This window comes from Dipodomys merriami, unplaced genomic scaffold (assembly GCF_024711535.1).
Source record: "Dipodomys merriami isolate MVZ:Mamm:240054 unplaced genomic scaffold, mDipMer1.0.p SCAF_133, whole genome shotgun sequence".
In the NCBI taxonomy this organism is placed as follows: Eukaryota; Metazoa; Chordata; class Mammalia; order Rodentia; family Heteromyidae; genus Dipodomys; species Dipodomys merriami.
The window spans coordinates 1,899,611-1,925,000 of NW_027202638.1; the positions used below are offsets into that span (position 1 = coordinate 1,899,611).

Sequence of the window (25,390 nt, forward strand, 5' to 3'; positions counted from 1 at the left end):
ACCATGAATTATTTCAGTACATCATTACATATGGGCCCAGAGGAGAAGCCCAGACAATGTGACAATTTTGCTAGAGTTCAGCATTCCTATTCTGCTGATCCTAACCTTAACGCATGTATTTTCAGGCTGTAGGATGCGCCCATGGACGGCCTGGTCAGAATGCACCAAACTGTGTGGAGGTGGGATTCAAGAACGCTACATGACTGTGAAGAAGAGGTTCAAAAGCTCTCAGTTTTCTAGCTGCAAAGACAAGAAGGAGATCAGAGCATGCAATGTCCACCCCTGTTAGCAAGGGTCCAAATTCCCCAGGGCTGCGCTCTTCCAGATTCCACAGTCACCAATGGTTGGACTGTTTGCTTGTTTAAGATGATTTAAATTGTGTCCACTAGTTTTCATTTTGCAGTGTGGTTTGTCTCGTGGGTACCAGAGCCGTCGTGTCTGAATACTTCTTGGTGGCTAGAGGCCAAGTGAGGCTTCCTTGCCCTCAGCTGCACAACAGTGAGTAGTGTCCGTCACTTTGTAGTAAACTGAAGCTTGTCCCTGTGGAGACTCCACCTAGCCAAGCAAGACAGATTCTGGCCTCATCCACACAGAGGTCTCTGTGTCTGGGTGCAGCAAGTAGGAAACACACCCATCAGATACAGAGAACAGATTTCCTTTTCTCCTCTTTGGCCTATCCACTTTCAGAAAACTTTTCATTTAGTAAAACTTTTGTTCTCTTATGAGGTCTCCTCAGTCATAAGTTCTGAAAATTCTGAATACATTTATCTTGCCTCCAACCACTCCAAAGGAAGAAAATGATAGCTGCCTTATTCCACTGTAAGTTCTTACACTGGAGCTAAAGGGGACTGAAGATAAAAGTTTTTTCCCTAGTTCTGTTTCTGTTGCTTTATTTTTTGGTGCCATAATTCTAAGATAGGCTTATGAACCTGTTAATACAGCCATACTGGAACAGAGGCCAAGGCAGAAATTTTCTAAGCCAACCCAGCGGCCCCAAAGTCATTCCCTCACAACAAAAATATATATACATGAAAGTTACTTTTTAAGCCTAGGTGCTTGTGGCTCCTGCCTGTAATCCTATCTACTCAGGAGGCTGAAATCTGAAGACTATAGTTCAAAGCCTGCCCAGGCAGGAAAATCCATGAGACTGTTACCTCCAATGAACCATCAGAAGTGGCACTGTGGCTCAGAGTGGTAGAATGCTAATCAGTGTCCAGGCCCTGAGTTTAAGTACCCCCCAGAAAAAAATTATTTTTTAGCTATAAAATTGTAGACAGAAAAAGCATTTCAGAAACTCAGATAAAAGAATATACTTTTGTGTGGACTTCCACACCAGCACACTGGGCCTCATGGATATCCAGAAAAGGCCATGAGTTTTTGTATCCCCTGCCAAACAATCATAAAGCACACCAAATTCAGGGAGATTGACTACCAACAGTTGGTGTGAAAGAACATTTTTCTCAGTGGTAACACCATCAGCAGGGTTTGCTCACACTATAGTTTCTTTTGCAGACTTTTTTTTTTTATTACTGCTTAATCCAAATATGTATACCATGGGCAAGATGCATACAATGCTTAGACTAAAGAGTGCATTAAACCCATCAGGTATTTCAACATATTGCTATAGCCCTGTATATATTTCAATAAAAACTAATTTAAATGTTCAGAGGGTGGGGGGTCTTATACATTTTGTCCATCTCAATCAGCTCTCACATTTTAGAGGAGCCATTATTAGCTACCTGGAGCTTTTTCCAACATTATTAATATAAGAAGAGGTTTAAATTTCCAGTTCAGGCTGGGCACCAAAGCCTCACACCCATAATCCTAGAGACTCAGGAGGCTGACATCTGAGGATCACAGTTCGAAGCCAGCCTGGGCAAGAAATTCCATGAGACTCTTATCTCTGAGAAACTACTTAAAAGCCAGAAATGACACTGTTGGCTCAAGTGGTAGAGTGCTCACCTTGAGTCAAAGAAGCTCACAGACAGCACCCACACCCACAGTTCAAGCCCCAAGACTGACCAAAAAAAAAATCATCTGATATAGGATCTGCCTGTTTTGTAACATCACGCAAGCTATCTTGATGCATAACATTCTTAACTCATAAAAATCAATGATGGTTATTCCTAAATAACTCTGGGCTTCTCAGTGTCTCATGTTCTCACTTGTTCCAGTCAGGTACCTTTTTTTAAAAAATGAACATTACTTGTACAAGAAGGGTTTCGTTTGTTAAATTTCCAAATGATTAAACTCACCCCATCACTCTCCTTTTCCTCCCTCCCACTTCTTAAAACAATGCCAACAGGTTTCATTGTTATATTTCATACATGCAAATAAACTACTTTGACTATATTCATCCTCATTCAAATTGGGTACATTTTTAATCCTGATATAGTAGGCTTAAAACCAGAATACAAGTTAATGTCTGAGAATGGGTGACATAACTCTCCTCAGATGAGTGTTATTTTTTTTGTTTGCAATGGGGAATTCTGAAGTGTCAAATCTCTTTCTTACCAAAGTCTTATGGTAGGTGGTTTATTGTCTTTCTGGCTAACCAATCATTTTGGAAATAAAGACTTTTTACTACAAAAATGCAATCTGTTTGGAGTTCCACTTGAGATAATGAAAGACTGCCATATAAAGAACAGCTTATAAATGTATATATTTTTTATCAATGCCAAACCATTGTAATCTAATTTGTACCCACCTTTGAAGATAGCAGTAAAAGTTCAGAGATGTAGTTCCCAATCAGATATTGGGCCAGTTACTTACCTGTCATCTTGCCAGTGCATTTAAAGGAAATCTGTAGCAAATAAGAATAAAACCTGGGCTTCTCTAGACCCAGAACTGAAAAACAAAGAATTGTGCTGTTTTTCATTTGAACCTTATGATTAAACAAATTTTAGGCATAATCAAAGCTTATGTATATCTTCTAGGAAGGGCATATTTCACATTCTCACATGGCTTCAACTCTCTGGAAGCTTAGGAAATAAACCTACATATTTCATACAATATGGACCAAAAATGGTGGGCATGGGGCATCTATAATCCCATCACTTGGGAAGCAGATACAGGTGAATCATGATTATGAGGCAGGCCTGAGACTATAAAACACCAAACTTTGACTCAAAATTTACATGATCTATACATACATAAGCATATGTATATCAGAAAACTCAACTGCAAAAAGACAACTCCAGATCATTTTAAAACAGAAATCTGATCTAGAGTAAAAGAGACCTGCTGTGGAAATTCTGTTACAAGGAGTTCAGCTACAAAGTAGCTTAAATATAAACAAATAAACAGTTATTGAAATTAAACTCTAAAATGTTTAATCACTAATTACAATGAAGAACTAAGGAAGAGGGCCATTTCCACTACTCTATCTTGCGCTAGTAATTTTAAAAGGCTGCTTTATTTTGGTATTTATATTGCGCAATGTAAGCAGAATGAACGAAAATTCCTTCTGAAAATGATTGAGCTGCAATAACAAATTATAAATAGCAACTGAATGCAATGCTGATTAGTGTGAAACTAGTTCTATTTAAATCCTTCGAAACTGAAAGCTATACAGTAGTCACATTTAAATAAAGGCACCCTGATTTAGAAGCCCTGTGGGTTCAGAGGCAGTACATACTCCATGGGGTAGAAACACAGACATTATTGATTTAACCCTGGGGGACCTCAGTTCCAGCCACTGCCACACCTCTGAGTACCTGTGAATGCTGGGGCCAGTCATTTTACCTTTTCTAACCTCAGGACTGACAAGCTTTCTCATCTAAAGGGCTTCTCACCTCACCTGCACAGCTCGGCCAGTTCTCACCTTGACAGCGAGTCCTCACAGCATCTTGTCTTAGAACTCACTGAAAGCCAGCTCCACTCCATAATTCCCTCACTTCTTCATAAATTAGTAAATGTTCACTTTGTGTTGAAGTAGGTTTGAGCTGCACTTTGGTCACTTATTACTGAAAATGCCATCACACTTATTTGTATAATTCTTATACATAATGTCAGAGCAAAATGTGATTTGTTTTCACTTAACATTCATAATGTCTTAACATTAGATAGTATTAAAATTTCCTTATATTGCTCTAAATACTCCCACCATCTTTAGCATACTGATTGGTAATAGTCCTCACTTTAAGCAGTTACATGCTTAAACAATTTCCAATTACCACAAATAACGTCCAAGTACTAACAAGGACATAAGTACAAACATCTCATTCAAGACTAGGACTCCTTTACATTTGGAATTCACGTCTCTAGTTTTTTCTACTATTGGAATGCAACTCCTGCTGGGTGATCCTAACCAGGAATTATCAGTCTACTTAGGAAGTCAGAAGGGCCCCTTGTGATACACATGAATATCCTCTGCTCCCTTCTCCACCACACAAGTACCACTCAAAACAGAACCTACAGCTTAAAACTTCCACAAAGAAGATGCAGAAACTGAGAGCAAGTGCTTAGAAACATTTGTATTGATTTTCAAATCTCTTGGATGCTTTAAGAATCCAGGATGATAAAACCTACTTCCATACCAGCATTGCCTATATAACCAATGATTAAGCACCTTGCACTGGCTTGCTTGTACTCGTAATGGTCCACCCTCCAAATCAAGATAACTGCTCCATTACACCAACTTTGCCATCATATTTCTCTAAACATCCCATATTTACAGCCTCTACTTCCTTACCCCCATAGCAGACAAAAACTCATTCCAGATGCAGTTGCTCATGAGTGTAATCCTAGCTGGATCAGGTGGACAAGTCTGAGAAACTCCCAATAAGCAAAATGCCAGAACTGTTGGTGTGGTTCAAGTGGAGTGCCAGCTATGAGCAGTGACCAAGTGTGAGGCCAAGTTCAAGCCCTGGTACCAGCACAAAAGAAAGTAACATTCACCAGACGTCAGAGGCTCACACCTGCAATCCTAGCTACTGAGGAGGCTGAGATCTGAGGATCACGGTTCAAAGACAGCCAGGGCAGGAGAATCCATGAGACTCTTATCTCCAGTTAATCACAGAAGAGGCTGTAAGTGGCACTGTGGTAGAGTACTAGCCTTGAGCAAAAAGGAGTTCAGGAGGGGCTGGGAAGGTGGCTCAATTGTAGTGTGCTTACCTTGCATGCATGAGGCCCTGGGTTCAATTCCTCAGCACCACATAAGCAAAAAGAAAAAAGCTGGCAGTGGCGCTGTGGCTCAAGTGGTAGAGCGCTAGCCTTGAGCTGAAGAGCTGAGGGACAGCGCCCAGGCCCAGAGTTCAGGCCCCACGACCAGAACCAAAAAAAAAAAAGGAGTTCAGGAGACAGTGCCCAAGCCCAGAGTTTGAGCTCCAGGACGAGAGAGAGGAGAGAGGAGACAGAGAGAGGAGGGGGAGAAATGAGAGAGAGAGAGAAGGAAAGAGAAAGAGAGAAAGAGGAAGAAAAAAAATGTAACACTGATACCATCATACCTTTCTTGTTTCCTGCCATGTGGGTCTTTGTCTCGGTTGCCTTTATCCTTATCTCTGAGGTCAAATACCTGTTCCTCAATATCAGAAAACCACCTATCAGTCTTACATAGTTTCCACAATCAGACAGCTGAAATATAAGGAAGTCATCACCAACCTATAAGTGACCACTGTTGTCCAACACTCAGTGCATTACCAGCCTAAGACCACTGGCTTCCTTGAACTACAGACTTCTGGCACTCGTTTCTAGCTGCTTCTCTTGGCTGTTTGCTGACTCTTAATCTACTCCCCAAATATTTGTGTTCCTCTAAGAACTACTCTCAGACACTCTTCCTAATGGGTATTTCCCACTTCTACGTCTTCAATTACCAATTCAAAATTAATTACAAATGTGCCTGTCCAAGCACAGCCTCTCCTTCTGAGCTCTAATGATGCTGCTTGACTCCCTTCCTCACTGTCTCAGATGTAAATATCCAACTGTTATATACATTATATAGTTCTATCACTACAGTCTCATGGGCTCATTTTAGTTACTAATACCACCACCTTTCTGTACACACAAGCTCAATATTTAAGTCTAAAACATTTCTCAGATACACCTCTAATTTGCTAAATTTGGAGCTTCAGACTTTATAACTTGGTACCTAACCTGGTCCTAGTCCCCCTTCCTTACTGAAGTTCAAAGCCTTGATCACCTTACTCTGAAATCATTCATCAAAGGATTTTCTGCATATGCCAGATAGTATAGGTAATGCAGTAAATACAAAGAAAGAAGGCTTTGCCCCTATGGTCTGTGGTAATATGTATCATATATATGCTATGATAGCATATATATGTACATACTACATATATAGTTTATAATAATAATTGGACAGATTGCATGACTGAAACAACCTCTTTTTCTGACCTCCTTTCTTAAATCTGCAACTTTTCTGCCATTCACACTATCTACCACTAGACTAGATCTGGCAATTTCCCACTTTCTGCATCAAAATGGCCATCCTGTTTAAATCCCACATATACAACCCAATCCCATTCTACCAGTTCATATCTGTCCCACTGTACTTAGAATCTTTTTAGCATGCACTAATACATACTTTATATTCTGTCACCATTGTACTTTTGCCCAGTCTTTCCACTTCATATTCTCTTCTCCTCTCACCTCAAATCCTACTAATCTGTGCAGTTCCAGCAAAAACACTACTTGTAATTCAGATTTTCTTAGACTTCAGCTGGTCCTGACAACAGGTTTCCTATACACTGTGCCTTGAAAGTTAAAGCGCTCACATTTGTGACACTCGATCTTCCTCTACCCAACTCCAAGTAATAAGAAAGCAGGAACAGATCCATGCCTGCAAAACACTTAATGTTTTCTTACACAAATTGCTCAGTCAGGTATTTTTAAGATAAGTTTGCTTAAAGGAAAACTAAAATTTTAGAAAGAGTCACAGATTAATACCTCAAGTAATCCAAGTGATGAGTTTGAAAATGATCATTTGATTATCATCTTCTACTATTTATATGCCAATTATCTGTTCAACAGGATCAAACTATGACAACGGGAAATCTTAAAAGATAAAAACAAGTGATGACAAAAAGTTAAGAGAGTAGGCTAAACTGTAAATATATATAATCCTGAGACATCAATTTTTTAAAGTCACTGCTTAAGACCATACAGGAAATACAAATCAAAACAACATTGAGATTCTCTTTCCCCCTGGTTAAGACTGGCCATCTTTGAGAATACAAACAATAACAAATATGAGAGGTTGGTGGGAATGTTCCAGAATGCAACCACTCTGGAAGGCAGTTTGGAAGTTCCTCAAAAAACTAAACATAGAATTAACTATGATCCATCCAGCAATACCACTCTTCAACATCTACCTAGAAGTCAACATACATAAAAACACTTGTACTATAAACAATAGCCAAGTTATGGAAACAGTCCAGATACCCTACACCAGGTAAGTGAATCAAGAAAATGTGGCATATGCATGCACACACACACACACACACACACACACACACACACACACACACACACACACACACACACACACACACACACACACACACACACACACACACACACACACACACACAAATGGAATTTTACTCATCTATCAAAACAAATTCACAGAGAAATGGATGGACCTAGAAAAATTTATGTTAGGTGAAGTCAGACTCAAGAGAGACAAACAATGCATATTTTCCCTCATATGTAGAAGTTGGATCTAAAATATAAATACATGATAACATATACAGAGGTTTATGAGTATGTACAAAAACTGACTAAAGAATGGCATACTTTAGGGGAGGAATCCAATGGTGTAACTTCTCTGAACAACTAGGAAACTGTTTAGCAAAATAAAAAAAACATATTCAGGGGGTGGGGGACACACAGGGGAGGCATATAAATTGAGAAAGGAAAGGTAAGCAAATACAGTGATTATATTAAATGTACATTATGGAAAAATTAAACTACATAACTTGAGGGTAAGGATAGGAGGGGGAAAAGGAGAACAATGGAAGGGTGACACTGATCAAGATGAACGGCAACCTCTGAACAACTAATTTTTAAAAAAAGACCAAATAATAAAACTCTGAAATCCCAAATTTTACAAATCATCTAAGTTAACATCGATTAAAGCACAAGATCCAATTCTGAAATATTGTAAATTTCAAAACAAGCAATATAGGGAGCAAACTCATACAATACAAATTTCTATCCATATATTCAGGAAATTGGGTTTCCATTTAAATAAGCATAAAACTCCTAAAGTTGGGCTGGGTGCTGGTGTCTCATGCTTATAATCCAAGCTTCTCAAAAGGCTGAGATCTGAGGATACAGGTTCAAGATAGCCAGGGCAGGAAAGTCTATGAGACTCTAATCTCCAATTAACCACCAAAAAGCCAGAAGTAGAGCTGTGTCTCAAGTGGTAAAGTGCTAGCCTTGAGCAAAAAAAGCTCAGAGATAGCCCCTGAGTTCAAGCCCCAAACCAGCATCAAAAAAGAAAAATTCTAAAGTTGAGAATGAAACCTGAAATGCTAAATCAGAGCCAATTTGGCAAACCATGTCCTAAGGATCAAATCTTACTCAACTTCTATTTTTATGTGTAATAAGCTTTATAATTTTAAAGGAATGGGAAACACATGCAAAAGAAAATCAGTATTTCATAATATGTGACAATGATATGGAACACAAGACAGTGTACACACAAAGTTTTACTGGGAACACAGTCACATTCACCTACTTACTTACATACTGCTTGTGGCTGTTTGTGTGCTAAAATTGTAGACTGAGTCGGACAGATTAAACAGTCTGCAAAGCCACAGATATTTACTATCTGGCCCTTCACAGAGAAAAATTGCCAATCTCCAATTATAAACAATAACAGCCAACCAACAAATACTATTATGCCATGAAAGAGGCGCTATTTTGGGAGGGGTGGGGGGCCAGAGATCGAACTGGAACTCAGTACCTGACACTTTCATCATTGGCTAGTGCTCTACCAACTGAGCCACACTTACAACCCCCAAGACAGGCCACTCTTAATGAACAAGATCTACTCCCTACCTGAAAATTTTAAAACTGGACTAAACTGGGTACTGAGATATGAACCTCAAGTCCCATCTACTTGATAGACTGAGGTGGCAGGATCACTGGAGCCCAGGAATTTGAAGACGAACTTTCTTTAACAAAAAACAAAAACGGGCTGGAAAGGTGGCTCAGTGGTAGAGTACTTGCCTTGCATGCCTGAGGCCCTGGGTTCGATTCCCCAGCACCACATAAGAAAAAAGAAAAAAGCTGGAAGTGGCGCTGTGGCTCAAGGGCTAGCCTTGAGCTGAAGAGCTAAGGGACAGTGCCCAGGCCCAGAGTTCAGGCCCCACAACCGGACCCCCAAAAAAAACAAAAAACAAAAACCCACTAAATATATTGTTTATAGATACTGTGTATACCAGGGAATGGTGAACTACAGTCCTTAATGGAAGGGAAGTAAATAAGGTCCTTAAGATTGCCCTGGCTTTATTTAAACACATTCCAGATTACAGAAGAGATGGAGAGTTCCAAACAGGACACAAATGTTTCCATGAGCTGAGAAGGCAGATATTGGAGCTAGGAATCTTGTATCAGCTAAAAGTTGTAAAAGTTCTCAGCCAGGAGTTGGTAGCTCATGCTTGTAATCATAACTACTAAAGAGGCTGAGATCTAAGGATGGTGGTTCAAAGCCAGCTCGGGTGGAAAGTCCATGAGACTCTCTTCCATAAAACCAAAAGTGATATTGTAGCTCAAAGTGGTAGTATACTATTTAGCAATTGAGCATAAAGAGCTCAAGGACAGCCAATATGCCTTGAGTTGAAGCCCCACAACTGACCCAAAAAAAAAAGTTCTGGTAGAGGGAGGGCTTCACAGAAAAAGGGCTCCAAAAATAGGCACTGGTGGCTTGTGCCTGTTATGCTATTTAGAAAGCTGAGATCTAGAAGACTGGTTAAAAGCCAGCCCAGAAGAAAAGTTCTAGAGGCTCCATCTCAAATTAACCAGCAGAAAGCTAACCTGGAGTTGTGGCTCAAGTAATAGTTAACCAGTCATGAGCAAGCAAGAAGACCCAGAGTTCAAGCCTTGGAACCAGGGGGAAAAATACACACACACACACACACACACACACGCACGCACGCACGCACGCACGCACGCACGCACGCACGCACGCACGCACGCACGCACGCACACCAGTCATGAGCAAGCAAGAAGACACACACACACACACACACACACACACACACACACACACACACACACACACACACACACACACACACACACACACACACACCAGTCATGAGCAAGCAAGAAGACCCAGAGTTCAACACACACACACACCAGTCATGAGCAAGCAAGAAGACCCAGAGTTCAACACACACACACAAACACACACACCAGTCATGAGCAAGCAAGAAGACCCAGAGTTCAAGCCTTGGAACCAGGGGGAAAAATACACACACACACACACACACACACACGCACGCACGCACGCACGCACACACACACACACACACACACACACACACACACACACACACACACACACACACACACACTCTACAGGTTGGTCAAACTGACTTAGGTGCTATGAACACAATAGTTCCCTGTAGCTCAGTGGACCTCAAACTCAATCATTTTGAGTTCCCACAAGCCAAACTATAGAGTACTATTGATCACTCAGGAATTCAGAAGAGTCCTCCAAAGGGCCACAGTTTAGTAATAGAACTAAAATATACCAAGAATAATGGGTTGAGATTACATTAAGCTTAAAAACAAGACCTGAAAGGGGCTGGGAAGGTGGCTCAGTGGTAGAGTGCTTGCCTTGCATGTATGATACCCTGGATTGGATTCCTCAGCACCACATAAGCAGAAAAAAACCAGAAGTGACACTGTGGCTCAAGTGGTAGAGCACTACCCTGGAGATGAATTGCTGAGGGACAGCGCCCAGGCCCAGAGTTCAGGCCCCACACCAACCAAAAAAAACCCAAAAAACAAAAAACCAAGACCTGAAAGTATCTATGGAACTGTACATACACAAACAAACTACCATAAAAGAAAGCCTAGAAACCTTTAGATGAAGATGACACAATTTAGATCCTTAACCACATAAAGAAGACAATGTCCATCACACAACTAAAACTTAGTAGAAATGTGAAAATTCAGGGAAACATGGTGGCCCATAACTTCAGAAAAATCGGCCAACAGATACATCCAAAATATACAATTAAGAGGGCCAGGAGACATTAAAGCTACTATCTACAACCATGTTCAAACATTCAGAGTGGTCTTACTCAACCAGAACTTTTGAGACTTAAGCCCTACAGAGTTCTCTGAACGATCATTTCATCGAATTTTCCCCAGGTGAAAGACTACCACCCTAGATGCATAGGTGGAAAGTTCATTCCTAACACAACAGATGAGGTATTAGGAATCAATTGAAAAGGGCTGGTTAACAAAATACATGAACATAATGAAGATTTAAACAGACTATATAAAAAAAGAACCGGAGTGCTAAACAAAGCAGTACATGCCTTGTAATCCCACTACCCAGAGATTGAGGCAAGAGGAATACATGGAAGTTACCTATGACCTGTAAGAAACTCCCCAACTAGTACTGCCAAGGACATGTGACAATGCTGGGAAGCTATCAAAGTCACAGGAGAAGTTGGCTATCTTCCTTGGAAGTAATTTTACTAGAAGACTTGAAAGATAAATCTTTACTAATGTAATCAATACATAATGAAATACAATATAAAATTACTGACTTTTTAATTAGCATTCAAATACTATGGTTTGTTTTGTTTCAGTCATCAGAGGGGTATGTATGCATGTATTTATATATTCCTTTCCCCTCTACTCTATGGTTGGGATTCTGTAAAAACACTTCAGAGAGAAAAAGTTTAAGATTCTGACCTCAAGAAACATTCAGAACATCACTAGGAACACCAGAATGTCTCACATCAAGTTCACCTGCTCAATGACCAATTTTAGATTCAAATCCTCAACACGGTGAGGAAGGGCATAGATCCACTCTCAAATAAGTTTTTTCCAGTAGCCAATCCCTCACAAAACCACTAAAATAAAATGAGTAAACAAGCATTATCTTGTGATAATAGATCTGTTTTAATTCTAGCACCTGAAACTATACAAGGGTATGCTTTATAAACTTTATGGGACTGTTGTACACATTGGATAAAGTGACAACTGTGCAATACCACTAAGTATGTCAAAGTCAGGAACATACTTTTGAATTGTTTAAACACAATCTACAAAATTAAAAACAAAATCAGAAGCCCTCCACAGTCATACTAGTTATCAATTAAAAGTTTTATACTTAATACTTGGCTTAACAGTTAATATCTAGCAAAGGCTATTCAAAGTGGTTTCCAAGACTCATCCTGTTGTACTCTACTGAGAAGGTTTCTTGAGCAGGGATGTAACTGACCAGAGGTGAATATAACCATGACCAGACTAGCAAGGAAAAGTTCTATTACAGTTTCTATAGTTTCTACTTTTTTTTTCCTTTGTCAATTAAAAGTGAACAGTAAGAATTAAATACTTATCTTTACATATACACAAGGTATGCTGTGAAAGCATATTTGCTTATAAACATATAAAAATACTTGTTAACTAGTTTGATAAGAAAATAACGTATAAAAGTATATAGCAAAAACATTAATCATCTCTGACTCTGGAAAGATCAATTTCATATTTATATTACATCAAACAAAAAACAATTTTAGTTTTTTTGAATCCCTTAACCAGAAAAAATTGATAAAGGAAGACGTACAGAAATTATTCATTCTTACCCTTAGCATGGCTGTGAAGAGTTAAATTAAGAAACCAAGTACATTGAAATGCCTAAGTCCAGAATGAGTCCATATATTTGGCCACATAGACTATTATCATCTTCAAGAGGAGGCATAATAACAAAGACTTGATAAGCAGTTTTTAATCCATAAATACAATAGGCATTTTGGTAATTTGGCCACTGAAAAACAAAAGCTGTAGCATCAGGAAAGGTCTGAGATGTCTCACTCTCGTAGATTCCATTCAGTGTATTTAAGGTTAAGTAAAGTTGACATCCAAAGTTTTAAGATAGGCAAAAATTCACATTAAAAAAAAGAAACCTCTTACGTTTCTATTTAGAGTAACAGTAGGTAATGATTCCAGAAGTTAAAAATTACTTCACAACCTATCACACTTCAATTTAATAAACAGCTTAGGCTCCAAAACTGATTCACCCTTATGAAAATGTAAGCCCTTAAACAGAATGTGTACATGTATGTAGACATGTATTTTAAAGGAATCAAATGATTTTTGAAGCAGCCTTAGTGTTTCCTTGAAATTGGTGTGGAAAGGACCATTGTATTAGCTTCATGGAAAGGATTAGCCAGCTTCTTGGTCTAAGGCTAATACGGTGATCATTTGTCTAAGGCTAGAAAGGTACCAACAAGATGTAAACGATAAAGAGAGGAGGAAATGAGGGCTTTTCCTGGCAGTTGGTAGCTACAACTCAAGGGATTCTTAGAAAATGACACAATGGCAGCCTTTCTTGTCTTTTTCTTTCCGAGTTGGTTCTGGTGAAGGTGGACATTCTTGCTCTTGAAATTTCCTGTAAGGTAAAAAAATCTAAATATAATCACTTATTTAATAATCTACTACTACAAATGCAGATTGTTTTTGAACAAGTTGCATTCAAGTGTGTATGTGTTTCCATGTTCAACTAGGTATCAAAGCAAGTCTTTAAGGAAAAAAAAAAAGACTTGGGCAGGGTGCCAGTGGCTCACACCTGAAATCCTGATAATCAGAGGCCAAGATCTAAGGATCATGGCTCAAAGCCAGCCCAGGCAGAAAAGTCCATGAGACTTGTCTCCAATTAATCACAGAAAAGGCCAGAAGTGGCACTGAGGTTCAAATGGTACAGGCTAGCCTTGAGCTCAGGAACAGCGCCCAGATGCAGAGTTCAAGCCCCAGAACTGGCGGGGGGGGGGGGGGGGGGAGAACAGGACAGGGACTTGGAGCATGGGAGAGCACTTGCCTAGCATGCATGAGGCCTTGGGTTCAATCCCCCACCACATCAAGATAAGTATGGGGGGAGGGAAGGAGGTACAGGGGGAGCCAGCCAAAGGCACAATACTCACAAACAGCTCTCATGGATAAGTCCTGAATCAGATAACATGCTAGACTCCACATTCCCTTACAATTTAAAATTCCTTGACTCAAAGACATACTTAAGAGCAATTTTTTTTTAGGGGGGGGGGGTCAGTTATGGGGTTTGAACTCTAGGCCTGGGCACTGTCCCTCTACTCTTCAGCTCAAGGCTAGGGCCACTTCCAGTTTTCTGAGTGGTTTATTGGTGATAAGAGTCTCACAGCCTTTCCTGCCCAGGCTGGCTTTGAACCAATCCTCAGATCTCAGCCTCCTGAGTAGCTAGGATTACAGGTGTGAGCCACTGGCACCTAGTTAAGAACAAATATTTATAAGAGTACAATATAAAACTATCCTCATTAGGTATGCCCACAATTCTTATTTTTGTTTGCCACTTATTAAGGTCACTATTAGGCAAGTCAATTGATCTTTCTACCTTTCACAATCATTACAGAGATTTAAGATCTTACAATGTTTAAATAGCCTAATAGTGTCAGGTAGTTAAAACTTCCTCCTCTACCTTCCTTTCTCACACCTGATGAATGAAGACAGATCTTGAGGATCAAAAGGAAAAGGTATTTCAAAAAGACAGTAATTATTCCTTTAAGAAAAAAATCAGTTCCATTAGCTATTAAACAGTAAAATAGAACTGGAATGGGCGAAGGAGTTAAAAACAAAATTCTCCAGCTTCTCCCTTTTTAAGTATGAAGTTTAGAAGCATTTAATATATTCATACTGTTGTACCACCATCACCACTATCTGTTTCTATTAACTCATCCAGTAAAACTGAAACATTTTACTAAATAATAATGGGACTGGACTATTTTAACAACTTAAAAATGAAAACCTACAGCCTTCACTTTTTGCACCTTCATAAAGAGAATCCCACAAGCTCAGGTATTAGCTCATCTGAATGACATGATGAACAGCTCATTCCACATTCCTGTGAAACCATCAAGAGAAAACCAGTAGACACAGGAGCGGGTGAAAAAGAGGCCAGGCCACAGTCTTGAAATAATCTCATCAAATGCTGCTCACTGAAGCAACTTAATCTTCTTCACACACAGCATATATAGCAACTCTAGCAGACCTAACACCTCAAACATCTTCCAATTCATTAACACTTTGTAAACCTTTGGGGCCTCTTAGGCCATCTACAGAAAAATCCTTTGTAGACTGGGGTGTTATTCGTACATCTTACTAGAACATCATAAACCCCATGGATTACATAATCTTTACTACCTTCCTGACTTGATTAGCTGGCAGGATCTGGTAAGAAACACAAAGTTAAGAACACAAGCTCTGGAATCAGAGATTTGGGGTTAAATCTCAGCTCTGCCACTGAATATATTTAAACCTTGAGCAAGTTAGTTAACTTCTTTGTACCTCTGACTTCTCATTTGAAAGTGAGGGTAAAAATAAGTCTTTAGTCTACTGGGCTGTTAGTGAGGATTAAGTGTACCAACACATTTATCGTTGGCAGGTTTCTGATTGCTATTCAAATACTAGCTACCACCAGCACCTTAGGAAACTATATTTACTTTTTACAAAACCCCTTACCTGTACTTTTCTAGCTCAACACTATTAAGTGAGATTTTATACATCAGAAATGCCTAGAATACACTCTGTACCTAATTAGAAATTCATGTATCATATATAGTAGCTTCTAGAAAGGAATGATTTCTACATACAATCCCTCCTTTCTTACTAAAAGCATTTCACAGTAATTTATTGAAATACACAGCCAGCATATGTTTTGTTTACCTTATAACCCGGACGAGTTCATGGAAAGCTTGATCTACATTCATCCTAATCTTTGCTGATGCCTCCATGTATGTTACCTTAAGCTGCCGCGCTAACTGTTGTCCTTCTTCTTGTGTTACCTGAAATTCCAAAATTTACAAGATCAGTGTTAACAAGTAAACTTTCTCCATTTAATCCTAGCTATAGATTGTGCTGTTAATCCAGTCAACAGGCTTCATAGCTCAACACCAACTGAAGCCAGCTATGGGTTCAAACCATCACCTGTAAAAAAATACTTGAGCCAGGTGACAGTGGCTGTCAAAACTGGAGGTATAACTCAAGTGGCAAACAACTAGCTTTGAGCAAAAAAGCTAAGAAAGAAGAGCATGAGACTCTGAGTTCAAGCCCCAGTACCAAAAATAAGAACTCAAACTGTAAATATGTATAGAACTTTTCTTTCTAAATTTATCTGAGGGTTTTCTTTTTCCAGATTCCATAACCATGTCATTTTCAAGTAAAGACCGTGCTTTTTCCTTTCTGTAGTAGATTTCCTTTCTTTTTCTGGCCTCACTCTACTCAGACCCTCCTATATTATGACAGAAGTGATGGCAAAGTTCTCAGTAGTTGTCTCTAATCTTAGGGACAAAGTATTTCATCATTCACAGCTCTGTGTGTGTGTGTGTGTGTGTGTGTGTGTGTGTGTGTGTGTGTGTGTGTGTGTGTGTGTGTGTGTGTGTGTGTGTGTGTGTGTGTGTGTGTGTGTGTGTGTGTGTGTGTGTGTGTGTGTGTGTGTGTGTGTGTGTGTGTGTGTGTGTGTGTGTGTGTGTGTGTGTGTGTGTGTGTGTGTGATAGTGTGTGTACTGTCTGTTGTAGGATTTTACTATAGATGTCTTTAATAACAGGGTTTGGTTTGGTTTTTGCTTTTAATGGCTTGTGTTGTTTCCCAAGAGAAACCATGATGGACAAGACTGTTCTTATTTTTGTTCTTTTGTGTTTGGCTTTCCTCTGACTTGAATTTTTCCTTAAATTTTCTCTTCAGTACTGGTGTGAAGGAATTTCATGATGTATCTTATAATTTTTTCATGTTGCTTGGGCCTAGTTTATTAAACTTCTTGGATGTGTGCAATATAGTTTTCACCAAATTTAGAAATTTCCAGCTTCTCTGTCTGCTGTGAAAGCATCTAGTGCATTTTTTTCTCACCTCATTGTAGTCTTAATTTCTGGAAGTCTGAATTGGATCTTCCTGTGTCTTCCACATCAGTTCTACTTAACATATTCAGTGTTTCGCTAGCATTTTTAAATGTCAGAATACAGTTAAAATAGCTATGTCAGTGTCTCATCTGTGCCATGTCTGTATCTGTTTCTATTAACTGAGCCACCACCACTGTAGTTTTCTTCCTCCTTCTCATTTTTTTTATTATCTCTAAATAGTTATACAAAGGAGTTGCCATTTAACAAAGTAATTTATGAACACAATATATCTTGATCAGTGTCACCCCTTTCCAATATTCTTACCCATCCTGCCCCTGCACATCCCATTCTTTACTCCCCTTGTTCTGTAGGATATATACACTGTATTGTCTACATTTTTCCCCTTTTCTTTCTACCCCTTTCCCCTTGACCCCACCCCACCCCTTTCAAGAACCCTCTCTCTTCCTGGTATTTTACTTTTGGTGAACTTTGATTTGGGCTAAGAAATTATACCATTAGAGTTTTTGTGGTTTTTCTTCTATGCATACCTAATGCGTTTGAACTTTCTTCTCTGGTAGCCGTTACTTAGAAATAATTTGATCCACTAACATCAAGATTTAGGCTTTGTTATAGAAAAATATTCAATCTAGAACTAATTCTGCCCCACTACTAACTAGGTTAGACCTTTCTCAGAGTATAGGCCTATACCCCAAGAAATAAGAGGCTTCTTCTCTTGTTGAGTGGAGTATCATTTATTCCTGAACCCACCAATTCAATTCAAGTTATTGGTCTCGTTAATCGTTTCTGTAACATGTTCTGCCAATTTAACATTCCATTACCAAAATTAAGCAATCTAAATATAATAACATTAGTTTGCTACATTAATGCTCATGAATGAATCTCACAATTACTTCATAATTGTTTGTACCCTCACTACAGTCTTAAAGGGCAGGTTCCACATAGCCTTGGGATACCAAAGCTTATGGGATTTTTAAGTTTACCTGGCCTTTCTTTAAAATAAAATACATATTATAAACCTCGTATGTTTGAAATATAAGCCAAATTATGCAAGCAATTAACAGGAAGGAAAGAATCTTCTCCGAGTTTAGCAAGGGCAATTTCAACTCTAAGAAAATTAGAAATGGCAAATTTCTTGTTATAAAGATACATGTTTCTGGTAAAGAGATCTATCAACGGGGCTGGGAAGGTGGCTCACTTGGTAGAGCGCTTGCCTTGCATGCTCGAGGCTCTGGGTTCGATTCCTCAGCACCACATAAGCAAAAAGAAAAAAGCTGTAAGTGGCGCTGTGGCTCAAGTGGTAGAGCGCTAGCCTTGAGCTGAAGAGCTGAGGGACAGCGCTCAGGCCCCACTACCGGACCCCCAAAAAAAAAATAACAAAACTGCTTTTGAGCTCAATGTTGTTACCGATTCTGTTCCTACTTTCTAGGATGCCATTCCCTTTCAACTCTATACTCCTAGTTTCTTAGTTCGGTAGCCTTTCAAAACTCAAGAACTAGGAAATTTTCTCCTAGTATTGATGCTATTTTACAAATAGTTTCCCAGAACTCCTGTCATACTCTAAGGTGACCACTGACAAAACTTTTATCATTAAACCATTTTTAGTTTTGTCCTCTCATTCTCTCACCACTTCAAAATATCCTCTGAGGCTAATAAATATGGTATGTTTGTGTATATATACTCAAAGCTTAAGACTACATAGCAGATAACAAAGTAAATACATGTTAAGAAGGGTATGACTGATTTAAATATAAATATATATTCATATATACCCTAAAGTTAATAATAAAAAATAGGAAGAATAAACATGTTCGGTTTTAATACAATCTCAAATTAAATATATTAATGTAAATTTTATTTGAAGAGGCCCTGAACAGAAAAGAAGAGAAGGAAAAGGAAGAATTTTTGCTTAGAAGCATAGTAACTATAATCTCAGCACTCAGGAGGTTAAGACAGGAGGACGTTAAGTTCAAGGCCAAGTCTAGGAATTATTCCCCAAAAAGCTACCTTGCACTACCCATCATGTATAATTCAGATAAAGAAGTATTTACAAAGTAAAACAAATAACTTCTTTGTATAACAGAAATATTAGTGGTTTTTGTGGTGTAGATGATTTAAAAATCCCACTGGTAAAGTAGGGTTTTTTTTGGCGGGGGTTGTTTTGTTTTGTTGTTTTTGGCTGGTCCTGGGACTTGGGTGCAGTCTCTGAGCTCCTTTTTGCTCAAGGCTAGCAGTCTACCACTTGAGCCACAGTGCCACTTCTGATTTTTTCTGTGATTAATTGGAAGTAAGATTCTCATGGGACTTTTCTGTCTTGGCTGCCTTTGAACCATGATCTTCAGATCTCAGCCTCCTGAATAGCTAGACTGTAGGTGTGAGCCACCGGCACCAGCCATTTATTTATATTTAAAGCCTGGTTCACATTACTGTCTTCCAGAAATTATAGTCATCAGAGCTTATATACACATTTCTAGTCACGAGATCTCTAATCACATATAAAGTCACTTTTGAGTTGACTGGTAGAATATACTTTTAACTAAGAAATAGAAATAGCATTGGTACCAACCACCAAAGCAATAGAAGGAGCAACACATCAAACAAAACCATACCATGATGAAGCCAGAAATCAAAAAGCTGAAAACTACACAAACAAGTATTTCCTAGTGGCTTCTCAATCCAGGCAACTCTGTAAATATGAAGCTACATCCCTTCAGTATTTTGATATTCTGATTTAGCAGGTTTGAGTTCTACACAGAATTGTTTTAAATATTCCCAGTAAACCTGTTGCATCAAACGCAGACTTAGGTTTAGAAACTCCCAATGGAATTCTTTTCTAAGGCAAAATTTAACATTAGCAAAAATCCACAATAAATATGAGTTCATCCTATACAGTTCCAAAGAGAGGAAAGCAAAATGGGAATGGTAAAGAGTAATTTGATCTAAGCAAACTGGATTTATCAATAAACTACACTTGAAACACGCAAGGATATCTCATGTTAATTAAATTTGCAAAAGCAAACTTTTTTTCAAAAATATCTATTATAAAGGAAGAATCATGGTAACACTATCTCTGGACTAAGTGGTAACTATTCATTTATTCAACAAGTATTTATGAAGTGCTAATTTTTGTTTTATGGGCTAATGTACAACACAACTGACCAGTCAAAACTGAGAAGTCTTCATGGTATCTATACTCAATGTCTTACAAATCTTTTAGAGCCACACAAGGTTCAGTCAGGGAAGTCTGGAGCATCCTACTTTCTTTAAAGGAATAGAGCTCTTTTCCCCAGGAAGTTGGAAGGGACAAACTATACCAAAGTACTAAAAGGTAAGAGGTGACTGGGTCGATAATAAATATCTATTAGTGAAACAATAATAGGTACCTTTACCAAATTAATGAGGACCATTAGCAATTAAGCAACTAACAAGGAAGAAAGTAGACAGGGCGACTAAGGTGAGAGAGAGATGTGACAAGCAAACACACACACACACACACACACACAAAAAAAAATCAAATATACTTTATCTCTATACAGGATAGCTATAAAGGACAAGGAACTTAAAATCAGATATATCATGAAATCCAGAGTCCAAATTAAACTTCAGAATCAATGGCTATCAAATTTACCTACTTACATAATTTTAGCAAGGTCAAGTAAATTATTTGTTTATATATCCTTTCTACATCTTTGACAGGAGAAACAAATGAGCAATCTCGGTAAGGGACTAGATGGGTAATAACACTAAACCATTCAAATTCTACAGAACTCTTTTTATGCCCAGCAAAAAAAAAACAGAAGTATAGGTGTGGCTCAAGTGGTACAGCACCAGACATTAGTGAAAAAGCCAAGTGAGAGCATGAGGAAGAGTTCAAGCCACACCACCATCAGTCTAAAAATAAAATAATAAATTTCAGATGCGGAGTAAAACCCAAAGACCTAAAAGAAATAAAAATAAATAAATAATTCCCAAATAACATAGGGCCCACATTGACTGACTTTGTTCCCTTCCTCTACCAAAAGATGAGTGATATATATATTATTCTTTAAGTGTGTGTATGCCTGTCCCTGGGCTTGAACTCAGGGCTTGAGCACTGTCCCTGAGCTCTTTTACCCAAGACCAGCACTCTACTAGTTGTACCACAACTCCACTTTCAGATTTTTTTTATTCTTTTATTTTTTAGTGGTTAATTGAAGGTAAGAGTTTCAGGGACCCTCCTGCCCAGGTTGGCTTCAAACTGTGATATTCAGATCTCAGCCTCCTGAGTAGCAAGTATTAAAAGAGCTGGTGTGAGCCACCAGTACCCAGCCCAAAACTTTAAATTTCAGTTTAATAAGAGGCAAAAGTGAATAAACTTGCCTGCAACTAAGTAACTGAGTAAAAGAATAAGCTAGCATGCAACTAAATATTAAACAATTTCTTATTTGAAAGTTACTGGTATTGGAACTGCCAATGTGAAGAACTTTTGTAAAAACATCAGTTATTGGTTAGGCATAAGAAAAATCCAGAAAAAGGGCTGGGAAGGTGGCTCAGTGGTAGAGCGCTTGCCTTGCATGCTTGAGGCCCTGGGTTCGATTCCTCAGCACCACATAAGCAAAAAGAAAATAAGCCGGAAGTGGCGCTGTGACTCAAGTGGTAGAGTGCTAGCCTTGAGCTGAAGAGCTGAGGGACAGTGCCCAGGCCCAGAGTTCAGGCCCCACAACTGGACCCAAAAAAAAAAAAAAAAAAAAGAAAGAAAAGAAAAATCCAGAAAAAGATGGCTCCTGCTACACCATTATTCAGAGACTGAGGAACTGGGCATCCCGGCTAAACCTGCAGGTGATGCTGCAGCTGCGCTCCCAGGAGATCGCCAAGTGGACTCAGCTGCCTCCCAAGCTCTGGGGGCCCCAGCCACAAGCTCTCCAACAATTACTATTGCACTCCTGATGGCCGCCGGGAAGTCTTACCCCCATCCAATGTCTGATCGCCCAGAAGATGCTGGTGGCAGGCAAAATGGCAGAGAGCTCCGAGGCTGAAGCCAGAGAAGAAGGCCATAACCCCCGCTCCTCCTGTGAAGAAGTGGGAGCTATCCAGGGACCAGTCTTACCTGTGACTATGCGCCAGGCCACCTGGCCATGGCCCCAGGACCACCTGACTGCTTTACCCCCCTGGATTTTCTCTGGGGAGAATGTGACCTAATTTATAACAAATACATGTGACTATATCGCTTTAAAAAAGAAATGAAAATGAAAAATCCAAATGCTATGATTTTTCTCTTAAGGACATTTCAGGAACTGAAGGTATGGCTCATGGGGTAGAGTACCAGCTGTGAGCAAAATGGTCAAGTGTGAGTGCTGTCCTGAATTCAAGCTCTAGTTTTAACATCAGAAAAAAAAGTAATAAATTTATATTTATATTTTATTTATATAGAAATATATGTATATTTATGTTTTGTTTACACTTATATGATACATTGTATATAGTTATACATTTTTTCATAGATATAAATGTATTTTTTTAACCTGAAGGTAATTCTGAATTGACAGTAAATAAATTAAGCATTTAGGCAAAACTTTAAGATTATCTAATTAAACTAAGTGACAAGTAACATGGGTATTTTCCATGTTGGGACTTTCTGCTATTACATTAAACACATTAGATTCCCAACAGGGAAATTCCTTCTTACCTGTCTTTGATGGTCCAAGTCTGCTTTATTGCCAATTAAAATCATTGGAAACTCATCACGATCTTTTACTCTGAGAATCTGTCTTTGAAACTTATAGATTTCTTCAAAACTTAAAAAGAAAAAGAAAATCAATTTTGCCATGAATCAGAATTCCACAAGTTCTGTGCTCTTTTTAATACTTTATTACTTTCGTAATATTTTATTATTTTTCTATAACAACAAAACCCCAATTCAACAAAACAGTATTAGTGATCTAAACAAGATGAGTGGCCTACTATATTTTAACACTGATACCAACCTGCCTCTGTCTGTGACTGAAAAGACCAACAGGAAGCCCTCACCAGTTCTCATATACTGTTCCCTCATGGCTCCAAACTCTTCTTGTCCAGCAGTGTCCAAAACTAAAAGAAAAAGGGAATCCTGTTAATGTTTTTATCCACTGCTTCCTCTGAAGGGTGTACCCATGGATGGGGTCCTCTGCAGAGCCTGCTACTTGGTACAAGAAGAAACACCATTCTTCTCTTAAAACTACTCTTAACACCAGGCAAACATAGTCTAAGGGTTTCAGAACTTATCTTCAATAGCACAGATTGATTTTGTGGTTAGAATATATTAGCATACCAATTACAAGATTAAAAATACCAAACACAATCTAGGCAGATGGAATCAGATAAACTAAGTCACTAGGATATTTATCCCTTCCATTTAAAGAACTGAAAAAGGTACCTGTAAATTCAAATAAGAAATTGTAATTTGTTACCCTCTGCCCTCAACCACACACAAAATGCTTTAGTTATCATAGGTGCTAATGTATTTCTTGATCTCTCTGAATAAAAGAACTGTACAACTTAAGAGAATAAATAGAGTTCTCTTCCACTCCGTTGTAGAATGTTTAGCCAGCACACTAGTTCTTAAAGCTTCTGTGCCATGCATGAAGGCCCTGAATTCAATTTCCATTACCCCCCCCACACACACACATACACACAACACACACGTACACACACAACCAAATACAGGCAGGCTTATATTTTAATTATACTATTTAACCTAGTCAGACCTCACAGATAACTTTAAAAACAGGATGTGAACTAAGGTTACTTACTATCTAGCCGGGCTGCTCTGTCATCTATCACACACTGCTTTGTGTAGGAATCTTCAATGGTTGGATCATAATCTGTTACAAAATAAGACTGTAAAAAAAAAAATTTAATTTGGTTTACTTGCCTACTTACATACCAAACGTTGTCAAATTCCACTTATCAGATCAAATTAAAGTGTTTTTGTTAGATTAGGGTTTATCCTACTGTGTTAATTTCCTAAGAAAGGAACTATATTCCGAGCACCACCTCTGTATCAGAAATATGCAATAAGACTGCAAAGAATCTACTATAATTTTTCATAATTAAACATGAGAATCTGGAAATGGAGAGATCTAGGGGAAAAAATAGAAGTATTTTAGACCCATTCAAATCTGATAAGAACCAAAACAAAGAAATGGAGATTACCAAAAGCGGCCTATTACATTCCATCCCCTGCCTTCTTTTCTCATTCTTTGCTTCCCTTTCATCTGTTTTATGTATTACAATAAAGAAATCACATTTCAGGATTATTTAGTCTGTAGTAATCTGAATGTTCAGTGACTTAGGGAACTAATTACCTTCTTGTAAATCATCACAAGAAAGGTATCACAATTTCCACAAAGGATTAAAAATAAAAGAATAATCTGAGAGAAATTATTTCTCCATTCTTACCTAATTATTTCTGTAATTCTTAGGGACATGGTCCTTCTGTTCTGCGAATTTCCTTTGCTCTACACTAAAGGATGAGTTCCTAAAACCTATTTCCCACTGGCTCATTACAAACCAATGACTTGGATAAAGACAGCTCAATATAGGGAAGGAGCAACAAAGGTGTTAGCCATTTAACAAAAGTGTTAACCATTCATTAAGTCAGAGGGAGCAGGGACTGGCTCTAGGGACACAGCCTAAGTGATCCTCCTTGGCTCAGTAACCTCTGTTCAGAAAGCTAGTTAAATGTAGATGCTCTGAACAGAACAATAAAGAAATCCTTATTGTCAGGAGGGAAAAGGAAGGATATTAATCTGCCTGCTACCATGGCTTTACGTATTTATTTTACTTTGGAAGGACAAGTTTCTCATTTTACTTATATTTTAGAAAAACCTTAATCACAGGATTCATCCATAATCCTATTACCATCTGGCTAGTTTCATTTAAATGCATGAGTTATTCAACAAATTTTTTAAATGAATCATTGCTAACAGCAGTAGCATTTAGTTGGAGCCCATCTAACCACCCCAGCAGCATTTAAAATAACTAGGTATCAAAACAACACTGAATTTCTTTGTTGGCACGCATGACCCTTCAAAAGGTAAATACAACCAAAAACAATATTCTTTGTACTCGCTGCTCTAAACAACATAAAACTGCATTACCTTACCATGTCAGCTGGATAAAGCCTGCTACTTATACTTTTAAGATTAGTTTAAGATATGTTTCTTTGCAACAAACCTGATACTTCTTGTCACTGTGTAGCAGCCAAATAACAAAACAAGGGAAAAAAAAAGTGCTGGTTCTGCTTGCTCACAAAGGCAATAAAATTTAAAAGGTTAACACTACA

General features: G+C 38.5%; 2 protein-coding genes and 1 pseudogene across 2 annotated transcripts in view; 2 read left to right on the forward strand and 1 right to left on the reverse strand.

Moving 5' to 3' along the window:
* Spon1 (spondin 1) overlaps window positions 1-872 on the forward strand; it is a 268,437-nt gene extending 267,565 nt beyond the window's left edge. Inside the window, exon 16 of the mRNA XM_070019438.1 lies at window positions 126-872. Within this exon, the coding sequence (XP_069875539.1) occupies window positions 126-289 (164 nt within the window). The 3' untranslated portion in view covers window positions 290-872. The remainder of the gene's footprint in view (window positions 1-125) is intronic.
* Window positions 873-12,851: 11,979 nt separating this feature from the next.
* The window catches only part of Rras2 (RAS related 2), a 64,718-nt gene continuing 52,179 nt past the window's right edge, over window positions 12,852-25,390 (reverse strand). Inside the window, exons 2-6 of the mRNA XM_070019439.1 lie at window positions 23,856-23,943; window positions 23,052-23,154; window positions 22,754-22,862; window positions 15,901-16,019; window positions 12,852-13,600 (exon numbers count right to left, since the gene is read on the reverse strand). Of these exons, the coding sequence (XP_069875540.1) occupies window positions 13,513-13,600; window positions 15,901-16,019; window positions 22,754-22,862; window positions 23,052-23,154; window positions 23,856-23,943 (507 nt within the window). The 3' untranslated portion in view covers window positions 12,852-13,512. The remainder of the gene's footprint in view (window positions 13,601-15,900; window positions 16,020-22,753; window positions 22,863-23,051; window positions 23,155-23,855; window positions 23,944-25,390) is intronic.
* LOC138825035 (NADH dehydrogenase [ubiquinone] 1 alpha subcomplex subunit 7 pseudogene) lies at window positions 20,002-22,180 on the forward strand (annotated as a pseudogene).